The 15,304-nt window shown below is 46.1% G+C and overlaps 1 protein-coding gene across 15 annotated transcripts in view; it reads right to left on the minus strand.

Moving 5' to 3' along the window:
• DNM2 (dynamin 2) overlaps positions 1 to 14,560 on the minus strand; it is a 218,497-nt gene extending 203,937 nt beyond the window's left edge. For 8 of the 15 annotated variants that reach the window (XM_034437866.3, XM_034437865.3, XM_034437863.3 and 5 more), the window contains exon 1: positions 13,963 to 14,560. In XM_034437866.3, coding sequence (XP_034293757.1) covers positions 13,963 to 14,123 — 161 coding nt within the window. In that variant the 5' untranslated portion in view covers positions 14,124 to 14,560. Of the gene's footprint in view, positions 1 to 13,508; positions 13,850 to 13,962 lie in introns of those variants that run through there. The other 7 variants (XM_087888467.1, XM_087888468.1, XM_087888464.1 and 4 more) reach the window with 4 other exon arrangements.
• Between the last annotated feature and the right edge of the window lie 744 nt (positions 14,561 to 15,304).

Consider the following 15,304-nt stretch of genomic DNA (forward strand, 5'->3'; position numbering starts at 1 on the left):
GAGCTCCACAATACAGCTTCTTATCCAGAGTAGTTGGCCCCATCAAAGAGCCTGGCTGCGACCAGGGGGACTTCAGAACGTCAGAGAAAAGTTGAGGACAGGGAATATAGTCCTTCTCCGGTTTTGACGATGAAAACAACGCGTCTTGAGGAGCCGACACGGAAGATGGATCAGCGGTTGGAACCCCCATATTGGTCGTCTGGCGAGCCTTGTGGAGCAGTGATCTAAAAAGCGAAGGTCTGAACAGACCAGAGAAGGCGGGAGCGTCCGGAGGGAGGTCTTCATCCTCCGAAAATTCCATGTCTTCCAACATCTCCCCCTCCCGGTCAGACTCGTCCGACGAAACTAGGGCCCGCCGAGACGGGGACCTGGAACGCGCCGGGGCCGCCGGACGGGTGGCAGACATAGGCGCCAATTGAGGCTGCTGCAAAGAAGTCTGTTGTATCCCGGCAGCCAGCAGGGATGACAGCGCATTGGATAGGATGGCCTGGAAGTCCGGCGGAGCAGACAAGAGTTGATCATCTGGACCTCGAAGGCCGGCGGCAGTTGGGGTAAAGGTCGCCTCCGCCCGACGTGGAGGTGGGGGAGGGCTTTCGCTGAGGCCCACCGCAGAAACATCAGGTAAGGATAAAGAGGTTCTTTTGGAGAGGGCGCGAAGAGCACCCGAAGACTCCTTGGGAGCGGAACAAGGGTCATCCAAGGCAGGATCTATATGGGAAGCTGCAGCCCCATGAACTGCGGAAGCCTGCTCACGTGGGGCCAAAGGTTGGTCGGTTTGAAAGACAGAAGCCAACCTGGCCTGCCTGGCTCTGTCATACTGCCACTCAAGCGCCCTGTGGCGACGCTGGGCGTCCTTATCCGCTGCCAAGGAAGGCCTGTGGCGAGACTCAGTAGATGTAGAAGCAGAACGGCCACGAGAAGTTGACCTATGTTTGGCCTGTGTTCTGGGAGGACTAGGCTCCAGTTCCGGATCGGAGGACAAGTACGAATCCGCCATTGCAAAAAGCAAGAAAGGCTCCCTTAGGCCACAATTCAATTAACCCTTTGTCTTCCTCCCTTTTTTTTATTTATTTATTTATTAATATTTTTTTTAATATATAAATATATATATATATATATATTGAATGTTGTTTTTTTTTGTATTTATCTATAAAGGGAAAGAAGAAGACAACTATGTACAAAAATAACCAGCAATGGCACCCGTTGAGGTGATGGGTAACCCCTGGTTAAGCAATGGCCACAGTGAATGTCCAGTGGCACGAGTCCAGAACTTGTCACAAAGATTCCAGGCAAGCCCTCAGACCCAGCAACGCAGGGCAGCAAGGGGCAGAACGAGTCAAGGGTTCCAAAGGGAGGCCCCAGGAGAATCGCCACAGCGTAAAAAGCGCCTCAGCCACGAGTAAAAGGGGGCGCAGAAAATGGCCGCCAACACGTTGTCAAAATGGCGGCCGCAACTTAAACTAATCGGCCCAGCAACAGCGGCACCAGCGAAAGGCGGGAAAACAGGCTAGGAATAAAGAGCAGGGAAAAACGCCGCTCGTAGCGCTGGCGTCGAGACTGCTCACCACCTGCAGCGCGCAGAAACGTCTCCGGCGATCCCGCTGACAAAATAAAGGCCAGGCGAGAGGCAGCCGAACCCAGGGGAGACAATCAGCTGGTCGAACCTCAGAGCCTGCAGGGCGAACCATGCAACAGCTCCGGAGCCGCCCCTGAGAGCGCCAATGATAGATTCAAGGCGTGGGGGGGCAAAACGGCAGACCGCTAGCCTCGCGCCCACGCCGGCGGCTGAAGATAATTAAGGGAACCGCCCCGAAGGGTCGGAATCCCTAGCTGCTGTCTGACAGCCGTCAGACGCTTCAGGGGAAGGCGGGCTGGCGCCCCAGAGCCGCCACTCACCCCAGGCAGCTTTCGCAAAGGCTCTCACTAACCGAAAAAATTTTTAATCAAAAGAAATAAAGAAAAGCCTAAAACGGAAAATCCCTAAGAAGGAATCCAAGGCAAGGCACGGAGAGAAAAGGAAAACACACCAGTACACAGTGACTGAGTGAAAAGACTGGTGCATTATGGGAATAGGAGGCGTGGCCACAGCACGGAGAGAGACTCTAATTAAAATATCACCCAGTCAAAGTGAAGGAAGAGGAAGAGATCCCAGCTATGGACTGCAGGAGCAGTACTCTGGAAAATACCTAAATCATGGTCAGAAGCATATATTACACTTGTTCCTAAGAAGGATACTGACCCACAACAAATTAAAAACTATAGACCTATATCCCTGTTAAATTCAGACTATAAAATCTTTGCTTCAATACTGGCAGAAAGACTCAAAAGATATTTAAATAACTTTATATATTCTGACCAAAATGGGTTTCTGCCAAAGAGACAGATTACAGACAACATGAGAATAATTCTGGACACGTTGGAATATTATGAGGCTCATCCTGAAAAGCAAATGGCTTTGATATTTTTAGATGCACAAAAAGCTTTTGATAAAGTGAACTGGCGATTTATGTTACTTCAAATGGAACAGATGGGCTTTGGCAGAAAATTCATTCAAGCAGTAGAAGCCATATATCATAAGCAAACAGCAAAAGTAATGATAAATGGAGAATTGACAGATTCTATTGAGATAAAAAAAGATACGAGACAAGGTTGTCCACTGTCCCCTCTGTTGTTTGTATTAACATTAGAAGTGCTAAATAGAAATATCAGAGAAGAAAAAGATATAAAAGGAATGAAAATTCGAAAGGAAGAATATAAATTCTTCCACCAATAGCCTCCCACCGGCCAGTACGCTCGCACAGAGAGGGCCTCCTCAGGGTGCCGTCCGCCAGACAGTGTCGGCTGGCAACCCCCAGGAGGAGAGCCTTCTCTGTGGTGGCGCCCACCCTCTGGAACAACCTCCCCCCAGAGATACGTACAATACCAGACCTCCGGACTTTTCGTCGGGCCCTGAAAACTTATTTATTTCACCTAGCCGGGCTGGCTTGGTCCCACAGTTTTGTTTAAATCTAATTGATTTTAATTGGGTTATTTTAAATTGTGGCCAAAAATATTTATTTTTAAACTGTTTTTAAATTTTGTATGTTCTGTTTTATTCTGGCTGTTCACCGCCCTGAGTCCTGCTGGAGAAGGGCGGTATACAAATTAAAACAAATAAATAATAAATAAATAAATTGCAAGCGTTCGCTGATGACCTGGTTTTTATTCTTGAAGAACCATTAGCATCTACATTGATATGTAACTACATTGATAGATAAAATAGGAGAATTTGGAAAAGTAGCAGGTTTGAAGATTAATAAAGACAAAACGAAGATTTTGACAAAAAATATGTTAATAAAACAAAAAGAAAAATTGGTGGAAATATCACAGATGCAGGTCACAAATAAGGTTAAGTACTTGGGGATATACTTGACAGCAAGATGTAGCTTAAAGAGAAAAACTATAATAAACTCAAACAACAGATTGGAAACACACTTGGCGAAATGGGAAAATTTACAATTATCACTGATAGGGAGGATATCAACTATTAAGATGAATCTATTGCCTAGAATTTTATATTTGTTCCAGACAATTCCAATTAGATTGGGAAAAAATTATTTTGAAGAATTGAACAAAATAGTGTTAAAATATATTTAGCAGGGAAAAAAGGCAAGGATAAAATTAAAGTTGTTACAAGATGCTAGAATGAGAAGGGGTTTTGGTTTACCTAATTGGGAACTTTATTATCAAGCAACAAGTTTGATGTGGATTAAAGAATGGATGTTAAGGAATACCAGATTATTGACTTTAGAAGGACATGACTTGTTGTTGGGGTGGCATGCTTTTTTATGGTATAAGGCAGCGGTTCTCAACCTGGGGGTCGCGACCCCTTTGGGGGTCGAATGGCCATTTCACAGGGGTCGCCAAAGCCCTCTCTAGCCCCCCCCACGCCTTCATTCACCCTCTGCCTCTTTGGATCGCCGGTCGCCGTTCACTTACAACGCCCACTCCCAATCTATTGCTGCTTCCTGAGTCCCAGCTGATGGCTAGAGGGAAACAAACCGTTTAAATTCTTGCCGCGGGGCTTCAAAGGGCCGCCCTACAGCTGATCAGTGTTAAAAGAAAACAAATGAGAAGACTGGTGCCTGCAAAAATAGAAAAAAACAGCCCCGTTCAGCTTCAGCATAGGTTAATTACCATAAGTTGATTTGATCAGCCTCCGGACTCTCAGCTGATTTGCTCTCAGCTGTTTTGCGGAGGGCTCTGTTGCTAGCTGCAAAGAGAGGAGCAGATTTTTTTTCCCCTGGCTATGCTGAAAAAACGAAACTGAAAGTAAAGCAGGGTCTTTGCTGCAACGTGACAAAATGAGGCAGAGAGATTTCTTTTTCTTTTTCCTCACCAAAAAAGATAGGTGCAAAACTGCAAACAATGGGACATTTAGGGCAAAAGAGGTTCAAGATTTTAAAACGCAAAAGAAAAAAAGCTCTATTTAACTAGGGAATTGTAATAAGTGAGATACTATTAATTGTATATTGTGTTGAAAGCAGAAATGGTTAAGTTGTGGTTTGGAGGAATATATGGGGGAAATTATTTGGTTTATTATTATTGGTAAATATAATTAATTGATTTGTAAGAAATTGGATTGCATGGAAATAATTGGAATATTCATGTTCATATTGATTGATATACAAAAAAGATAGTTATATAACTAATTGATTTATATTAAAATGTTGAATTTCTATTAAACAACTGTATTACATAATTACATAATTAACCAATGTGAGGATGGATATAAACATAGATGACAATGGGAAGGGGTATAATATAGAATAGAAGGGAAAAATTGAATTTGATTAAGATTAGAGATGAGGATGAAGGGTAATATTGGTTTTTTAAAAAAATAGATTAATAATAATAATTATTATTATTATTATTATTATTATTATTATTATTATTATTATTATTATTATTATTTTATTTCTATACTGCCCTTCTCCCGAAGGACTCAGGGCGGTGTACAGCCTATTTAAAAACACAAGACAAAACATAGATTAAAAATTTAAAATAATTAAATAAATTTGGCTCAATTTAAAACCCCACAAATTTAAAATACCCCAATTTAAAATTATTATGTTGATAGCCCGGCCTGGCAGAACAACAGGGTCTTCAGTGCGCAGCAAACACCCGGAGGTCGGAGATCTTACGTATTTCCGGGGGCAGTTCATTCCACAGGGCTGGGGCTCCCACAGAGAAGGCCCTCCCCCTGGGTGTCGCCAGCCGACATAACTTGGCCGATGGCACCCTGAGGAGACCCTCTCTGTGGGAGCGGACTGGCCAATGGGAGGCTATTGGTGGCAGAAGTCGGTCTCGAAGGTACCCGGGTCCTGTGCCATCGAGCCCTTTAAAGGTGGTGACCAACACCTTGAATCGCACCCGGAAGACCACTGGGAGCCAGTGCAGCTCGCGCAGGAGGGGTGTCACGCGGGCACAACGAGTTGCGCCCATAACCACCGGCACGGCCACATTCTGGACAAGTTGGAGCCTCCGAGTGCTCTTCAAGGGGAGCCCCATGTAGAGAGCATTACAATAGTCCAGCTGGGAAGTGACAAGGGCGTGAGTGACCGTGCGCAAGGCGTCCCGGTCCAGAAAGGGCTGCAACTGGCGAATCAGGTGAACCTGATAAAAGGCCCCCCTGGCCACGGCCGTCATATGCTCTTCTAAAGACAGCCGTGCATCCAGGAGGACACCCAGATTGCGAGCCCTCTCTGTGGGGGGCAAAGATTCACCCCCAATAGTCAGCGATGGCACCTGCTGACTATATCGGGACGCCGGTAGCCACAGCCACTCGGTCTTGGACGGGTTGAGTCTGAGCCTGTTCCTCCCCATCCAGACCCGCACGGCCTCCAGGCAGCGAGACATCACATCAAGGGCATCGTTGGGGTGGTCTGGGGTGGAGATGTACAGCTGAGTATCATCAGCGTACAGATGACACTTCACCCCAAAACCACGGATGATCTCACCCAGCGGCTTCACATAAATGTTGAACAGAAGGGGCGAGAGGACCGACCCTTGCGGCACTCCCCATACGAGGTGTCTCGAGGTCGACCTCTGCCCCCTTGCCAACACAAACTGTGAGTGGTCGGAGAGGAAGGAGGAGAACCACCGCAGAATGGTGCCCCCTATTCCTAACCCCCTCAACCGCTGCAGCATGATACCATGGTAGATGGTATCATGAGAGAGATCTAATAGGACTAGGACAGAGGAGCAACCCCTGTCCCGAGCCCTCCAGAGATCATCCACCAACGCGACCAATGCCGTTTCTGTGCTGTACCCCTGCCTGAAGCCCGACTGGCACGGATCCAGATAGATAGCTTCATCCAGGTGTCGGGGAAGCTATCGTGCCACCACGCTCTCAACAACCTTCGCCACAAAACGAAGGTTGGAGACCGGACGGTAGTTGGCTAATTCAGCCGGATCCAGGGAGGGCTTCTTGAGGAGGGGCCTCACTACCGCCTCTTTCAAGGTGGCAGGAAAAGCACCCCCACTCAGAGAAGCACTTATAATTCCCTGGAGCCAGCCTCGTGTAACCTCCCGGGAAGCCAGTACCAACCAGGAGGGACACAGGTCCAATAAACACGTGGCGGCACTAATCTTACCCAGAACCCTGTCCACATCCTCGGGAGCCACAGGATCAAACTCCTCCCAGATAATATTCTCAAGACCTTCCCTCGTCTCCTCCCCTGGACTCATCCAATTGGAGTCCAAGCCATCCCGAATCCGAGCGACTTTATCATGCAGGAATTGCACAAATTCCTCAGCTCGACCCTGCAAGGGATCTTCCCGCACTTCCCCCCGAAGAAGGGAGTGGGTCACCCTAAACAGGGCGGCTGGGCGGTTCTCTGCAGATGCGATAAGAGCGGAAAAATGGTTAGATTTCGCCGCTTTTATCGCCACTAGGTCTTGATATAAGACCTCACTTGTGTCCGGTCGGAATCGGATTGACTAGTCCTCCAAATGCTCTCTAGGCGTCTTTTCCGACGCTTCATCTCACTCAGCTCCTCAGAGAACCAAGGAGCCAATTGAGATAGGCATCGGGTCAGAGGCCGCAAAGGCACGACGTGATCCAAAGCTCCGGCGGCCGCACTCTCCCAGGCGGCCACCAGCTCTTCAGTCAAGTTGTGTGTCAGAGTCTCAGGAAACGGCCCAAGCTCCGTCAGGAACCTTTCGGGATCCAACAGGCGCCTGGGACGGAACCATCTGGTCGGTTCCGTCTCCCTGCGGTGGGGGGAAGCGGTAGGAAAGTCCAAGTGAAGGAGCGAATGATCTGTCCATGACAAGGGTTTAATATCTAGGTCCCCTCTACCAAGATCATTCAACCACTGACCAGAGACGAAAATAAAGTCCAGAGTGTGTCCCTCCATGTGAGTGGGGCCTTGAACTAACTGGGTCAGGTCCATGGCCGTCATGGAAGCCATGAATTCCCGAGCCACCTCTGACGCCTCACCCGTGGATGGAAGATTGAAATCTCCCATGACAATAAGTCTGGGGGTATCAACCGCCACCCCGGCAATGATGTCAAGTAGCTTGGGCAGGGTCGCCGCCACGTGGCAGGGAGCCAGGTACGTGGTCAGCAAACCCATCTGCACCCCACGGCCCCACTTCACAAAAACGGACTCACATCCGGCTATCTGAGGAACAGTGGTCTCCCTCGGACAAAGACTCTCCCTAATAATCACCGCCACTCCCCCACCCGTCCCCTGGGCCCTTGGCTGATGAAATGCATGGAAACCTGGTGGGCACATTTCAATGATGGGGACCCCCCCCCCTCTTGGCCCAGCCAGGTCTCCGTAATACCTGCCAGGTCCACACACCCCTCCAAAATAAGATCATAGATGAGGGGGGCTTTATTAACAACCGACCTGGCATTACACAACATCAGCTGCGGACCCTGGGCCTGAGACTCTGTACAACCCAGGCCGCGAGTCGTGCATTGGGGGCCGGAGTGCGCAATTGCTCGTAAACAGCGTATGCGCACCCCCGACACATGATATGGCCCCCTGCGCCCATCATACCTGCCCCTCCCACTCATTATTTCAATTTCATTGTCCTTCCTTTCGCCCCCCTGCTCCCCAGATAAATTTCCTTTCCCGACCCCTCTGCTGCAGCCAATCAACCTATCACTCCGCTCAGTAGCTATCTGGACCCCCCCAGGTCCACTTTTACAACCCCCTGCCTTCCTCCCGGGTCCCCTTAAAATTTCCTTTAAAAATTTAAATAAGAAACCCCTCAACCCCCTCTTCGCTGCATGCCATCTCTCGGGATTCCAAAATCCGTCATCAAGATAGGCCCTCGATAACATGGAGGGCCAGGCCTGCGAGAGGGGGGAGTCTCGCAGCGCGAAGAGCTCAGCCAGTGAATACATCCTATAGTCTGTCTGGGGAAGATGAACGAGTCCAAGGATTCAATGGTGCTGATTAAAAGGTCCAGGAGAGAAAGTTCACCATTCCGGCATGGGTCAACCGGACTCCACTGTCCTCTCATGACAGTGGAGAGGAGTCTCAGGCCGCTGCCCCGGGAGAGCAGTGACCAAGCCACCCTCTCACGGCGGCTGGTAACAGCAGATCTTCTTCAGTGACAGCTGCAACAAAAGTGACTCCCTCAGTGCCCATGGTTTAAACATCTCCTCACAGCAAGATAGTACAGATGACAATGGTACTGATGGTATAGCCGGCGGCGGGGGTCAGCTGTAGTTATTTTAAGAGGTGAGTCCAGGTGCAGGAAGGGTCCAGTCAGGATGATAATAATCCCAACCAACGCCCACAACCGGGCCGTGGTGGGAAAAGGGGAGGGGGAGGGGGGAGACGGACTGGGGCGATAGGCCAATCATAGCCCAGCTCTTCCCAACCCCTCCAGTCTCCACAGATCTTCTAATCCCCCACCCTAAGTCCAAAGGTCTTCAGGAGGGTCACCAATCAGGCAGCTCCAAGTCAGTCTGCTAGTACTCCCCCTTCCACAGCTGACAATAGACCAGTTGGAGGTCTAAGTTCGGGAAGTTCCACCAGGGTCATGCCATTCCCCTCGGCGTCGCCACAGCAGCCGCCATTTCACTCCCGCCACCGCAGCCGCGCCCAACGTCGCCGCCGCTACTGGCCGCCGCTGCTGGCAGCTCCGAGCTTTTTTCGGGGGGGCGTCCAGCGGCGCTCCTACATGCCGCCATCACCCTCACACACACCCCACCCCGCCCAGTTGCCGCTGGGGGGACGCCAAGGCAAAGGGCGCCGCCCCAATCAATTCCGAGCCTCCTGTCTGCGCCGCCATAGCCTCGCGGCGCTCCACAGCTCCAGACAGCCTCACGAGCAGCTCGAAAGAGTCCAAAAAGCTTGCTGCAGGCTGTCCTTGTGTTCAACTTGCTGGGCCAGGGCCGTTAGTTGGAAATTCGGCCCTCCAGGAATCCATGGTAGCACCTACATTGCCCCCAGACATCGGAGCTTCACCCGCGAGCCGCCATCTTCGAGCATGCGCAGAGAGTTTTTTATAAATATGGCAAAAAGAAAATATAGAAATTGTAAATTTAATTGAAATGACTAAACACTGGTTAAATTTGTGAACCGGCCAAATACTCTGTTCAAAGAAAATACATTGTATGTTTGTATGTGTGTTTCTAATTATTGCTATTTATTCATGTTTGTTCTCTTTTATTCTTTAAAGTTTAACAATTCATTCTTTATCTTAATATCTTTATATTTGTTTGGGGTTGGTTTTCTTCCCTTTCATCTTTTTTATTGTACAGCAATCTTTCTCCTCAAACCTACCACCTCTCTCTTTTCTTTCCTTCTTACTTTCTCTTCCCCCCTTCTTCTCCTTCCTACTTCCTCTTCCTTTCTCCTTCTCCTCCTCTCTTCCTCCCTTTCTTACCCTCACTCCTACTCTAATTTCCCTTCCCTTCCTTCATCCCTCTCTATTGCTGTATCCTTTTATGCATATGGACTACTCAGAGGGCTGAAAAAGTTATTTTTGACTGGTCCTCGCACTTTTGACCAGTCCTCGAACTTACGACTGTCCTCACATTTTACGTTTTTGCCCTATCTTGTCACCATGGTGAAGAGAAGCAGTTGTGAAATGAGTGACATGGTTGTTAAGAATGCTTCAATGGGCATGATGACCAGTCATAAGTGCGAAGACCGGTCAAAAGTGCGAGGACCTATCAGAATCACTTTTTTCAGCCCTCTGGGTAGTCCTTTTGTGCACAGGGACTACTCAGAGGGCTGAAAAAATTATTTTTGACTGGTCCTCGCACTTTTGACCAGTCCTCGAACTTACGACTGTCCTCACATTTTACGTTTTTGCCCTATCTTGTCACCATGGTGAAGAGAAGCAGTTGTGAAATGAGTGACATGGTTGTTAAGAATGCTTCAATGGGCATGATGACCAGTCATAAGTGCGAAGACCGGTCAAAAGTGCGAGGACCTATCAGAATCACTTTTTTCAGCCCTCTGGGTAGACCTTTTGTGCACAGGGACTACTCAGAGGGCTGAAAAAATTATTTTTGACTGGTCCTCGCACTTTTGACCAGTCCTCGAATTTACGACTGTCCTCACATTTACGTTTTTTGCCCTATCTTATCACCATGGTGAAGAGAAGCAGTTGTGAAATGAGTGACATGGTTGTTAAGAATGCTGCACGGGCATAAATGTGAGGATGGTCATAAGTGTGAGGACCAGTCAAAAGTGCGAGGATCTGTCAGAAGTGACTTTTTTCAGCCCTCTGAGTAGTCCCTATACACATAGCCACGGCCACCCGGTCACATGACCAGCTAGCCACGCCCACCCAGTCACATGACCTCCAAGCCACACCCACAAAATAAGCCACGCCCACAGAACCGATAGTAAAAAAATTTAGAACCCACCCCTGGTTGGGGGTCACCACAACATGAGGAACTGTATTAATGGGTCGCAGCATTAGGAAGGTTGAGAACCACTGGTATAAGGGAACAAAAGCATAGGGGTACTTTAGAAGACACTACATACGAGAGGCTTTGTTATTAAATTGGGAGAAGATTAAAAAACATTATTTGAAAATTCCAATCTGGGTATCAACGATTGAAGCATTTTCACATTTAACAACATTTAGAAGGGAACAAATTGTTAGATATAGTGAATTATTGGATGAAAAGGGTGAACTTAAATTGAAGCAAGAACTGGAAGAACAAGGTTTAAAGATAAATTGGTTTTCTTATTTGCAAATACATTCTAGATATGATGAAGATTGTAAGAAAGAAGATCTTTACAACACTTTGACTAATTTAGATAAAATCTTAATAGGTTCTGATGAATACGTAATTAAAAAATTGTATGGTTATTTATTAGAGGTAAAATTAGAAGAAGAACAAGTTAAAGAAACAATGATTGCATGGGGGGGAAATTTTGGTTATGGAATTGATTTAGGGAAATGGCAAAAATTGTTGTTGCAAAATTATAAAATGACAATGTCAACAGCATATAAGGAAAACTTGTATAAGATGTTTTACAGGTGGCATTTACCCCCAACGAGAATAGCCAAAATGTTCAAGAATAAATCTGAAATGTGTTGGAAATGTCATCAGACACCAGGCTCATATTACCATATGGGGTGGACATGTGTAGAAGCTAAAAGATACTGGACTAAAATCCACACATGGTTGGAAAAAATGATTAAAAAAAACATAGACTTTAAACCAGAGATTTTTTTATTAGGAATTATACCAGAAACATAGAGAATTGAGATATTTGATTGTGAATGTATTGACAGCGGCTAGAATTGTGTTTGCTAAAAACTGGAAAAATGAGAAAATGCCAATGCAAGATGAAGTTATTAAGAAAGTCATGGAATGTGCTGAAATGAGTAAATTGACATTTGAAATTAGAGAACAAGAAGATAAACAATATTATAAGATATGGGATTTATTTTACCAATGGCTAGATCAGTGATAGCTAACCTTTTTGCCATCATGTGCCAAAAGCTGGGGTAGTGTGGGGTGGTTGCACGGGCGTATGCCCACACTCATAATTCTATGTGCCCTGCCTCCCCACGCATGTGCGCGCAACCCCCCCCCATGTTCCCTCCGCTTTTGACATGTGATGGCCTAGTGGGCCCGGTAGGCCCGTTTTTTGCCCTTCCCAGGCTCGAGGCTTTCTAGGAGTCTGGGGAGGGCAAAAACAGCCTTCCCCACCACTCCGGAGGCCGGAAACACGTCCAGTGGGCCCAGAAGACCCAAAGCACAAGGGTGCTGAAGCTGAGCTAAGGCAACACCTTAGCGTGCCCACTAATATGGCCATAGATTCGCCATCACGGGGCTAGATAATAAAACATGGAAATGAAATATGAAATATAAAATGAATGTTAGAATATAATATGTGAAAATATTTTTTTTTGGAATAATGCCATTGTTGAATAAATTATAAATGAGAATAATGATATAAAGATATATATCAGGTTGATTATATGAGAAATTGGATAATTAGTAAAATATGATTATGGGGAAGAAGCACAAGGGATTTGTAACCGATCAACACACTGCTTAAAATTGTAATGGATGAAGGATGTTTTATGTTTTGTTTGTTTAAAAAATAAAAAAAAATGTTAAAAAAAAAGGGGAGAGATCTACCTTGTGCTTCTGGAAGAGAAGTGCAAGATAAACAGATTTTTCTCTTTAAAAAAAAGTAGCTTGTAATGACAAATATGGCTAATTGTGGGAAAAAATACTATAGGTAGTCCTCGGTTTATGACCATAATTAAGCCTAAATTGTAATCATAATTCAAGTTGGTTAAGTGGGTCATCACACCCATTTAACGACCTTTTTGTAGTAATTAAGAAATGTCATAGTAGTTAAGCAAACCAATTGTACCTAATGGGCATTTTTTGAAGGAAACCAGAAGTGAATGCCAGTTTGCAGCCAAAAATGTCATGACTCATAGTCACATGACCATGGGAAACTGCAAACGGCCATAAATGCGAGTTGGCTGCCAAGCACCCAATATGCAAGGAAGGGAAGAGGTGGCAGCCATCAGAACTTCAACTGTCCAAAGCAGAGGACTATTTGTACACAAGTCCAGGTTAATAAGATTTTTAAATCGTTATTCTAAGACTGATGCACCATCTGCATATAAAAGGAGGTAATTAATGCCTTTTCTACTCATGCAACTTTAAAGGAGGGTCTTAAAAACGTATCTTCTGTTTAGTAACAGAAATAATTCATAAACAAATTAGTCACTGGAAAGTTTCTGCAAGCAGCAAAGTACTAAAAAATGTGGACCACAAAGAACATTAATACACCAGGAGATATGTTACAAAAGAAAAACTTAAAACGTCTACATGAAAAATCACTTCAATTTTCATAATTTATTCATACAATCAGCTGCACAATTACAGATGAACATATAACATGAGAACCAGACCACAATTTCCAGGAAACAATGAACCGGCATCTTCGGAAACAAGATAAGGGTGGAAAGAGCACGAAGGTCGCTTCGAGCACTATCCTACCATTTACCTCAAAAGACAGGAAGCGAGGACTCTTCGGACACCCGCCTCCCCCTGTCAATGAGGCTAGGAAAGAAGGACGGGAGTGTCCCATCTGCCAGAAAACGTCGCCCCGCCTCGCCAAATCACCCGTGACAACCCACACAGAAACCTCTGTTCGAGACCGCTACTTCTGGTATCTCTGTGCGCTTCTTGCTCAGCTAACGCAACTAGCGTCACCGGAACGTTCACGGGATAGGATACGTTTTAGCGAAGGAAGTTATTCACAGAGAACGGTTACACCAAGGCCACCACTCTAATGGTGGCTGTTTCCGAAATCATCGCAGGAGACGTGCGTGACGTTCTCAGAAGGCATTTCCGCAAACTCCGTCGGCTACTATAAACCGGCGGGTCAAAAGAATCCCTCGGCATTTTGCCCCCTCCCCTATCTGCCTTTCCTTCGTTAGAACTACAGCTCGACTTACCGGCCGACGAAGTTCTCGAGGACCGAGCTCTTCCCTGCGCTCTGACCACCCACCACAGCGATTTGTGGCAGGTCGAGGTGGCAGCTTTGTCCAATAGAGCTGAAAGCATCCTGTAGCTTGTTCACCAGCGGAATCAACTCTTCCATTCCTCGGTTGCCCATAGCAACGACCTGGGGGGGTAAATCCCCCCACACTCCACAGCTTCCTTTCACAGCCCCAGGCAACAACCCACAAACTTCCCCTTTGGATTCTTCTCATCCGGCCTCAGCGACGCCCGTTTGCTCCTCGGCCCGCCCTAAATCTGTCAATCACTATTACTATTGCTAATAGAAACTGTCATTTCCCGTTCAAAGCCAATAGTAAAGGAGAATTTAGCAGGCTCCCATAACGATAGGATGGCATTTATCAATTATGTCTGTTTCCAGTCAGCATTCTAATAGGACAAATTATGTGTCATTCGGCAGACTCTCGGTTCAAACAGCCAATAGCAGCTTTAAGAGCACAATGTGTATAGTATAATCCTCCCTTAGTATAACCCTGCCCTCGCCCTTTGGCCTCTTTATGTTTTTTTTAATTTGGTAAGCGACCTATCCATCTCTTTAAAACAACGAATCATCAAAACAAGAGGCCACCCCACCCTTCAAGTTACTTTCGCTCTTTATTGGACAATATTTCTATCACAAGGAAATGGCCAATCACTTCAGTCCGATTTACTTTTCACAGAGTATTTAGCTGAAACGACTGGTGATGCATTCTATTTTATTGCGCCTTATATTACATATTATTGCCATTCGATCCGATACCAAACTTTATTTCCTCATGGGAAACATTGGTTGATTGCACTGGTAAGACCATACTCGCAGTTTTGGTCGCCAGTATTCTAAAAAGAATTCTGTATTCTTTAGTATTTTCTGCACGAAAAGGACAACAAACATGATTGGGGACTGGAGGGTAAACTACAACGAACGGTTGTGGGAACTGGGTATGTGTAGTCTAACGAAGAGAAAAACGGGTAACTTAAGTCTTCCAATATTTGAGGAGCTGTCAGAGGAGGGAGTCAACTTTTTCTTCAGAAGGCAAGAAAAGAAGCATCATATGAAAACTTAATAAAGAGAGGTACCCAGTTGCAAGGGAATTAGTATTTGTTGGAAGAAACTAAAAGATAACAATCCTGTTATAGTGAAATGAAAGTTATATGTCAGGAGCAACATAAAAGTAAACACAGGTAGAATGGGTACTTTAAAATGTGAACTTATTTGTGTGGTGTGAAACTAACTACTCATTGGTCAAGCAAACTTTTTTTTTAAGTACTGTTAGAAGAAATATCCTTCTGGGTTCAGCT

This window comes from Pantherophis guttatus, chromosome 2 (genome assembly GCF_059756535.1).
Source record: "Pantherophis guttatus breed Tessera chromosome 2, ASM5975653v1, whole genome shotgun sequence".
Taxonomy (NCBI): domain Eukaryota; kingdom Metazoa; phylum Chordata; class Lepidosauria; order Squamata; family Colubridae; genus Pantherophis; species Pantherophis guttatus.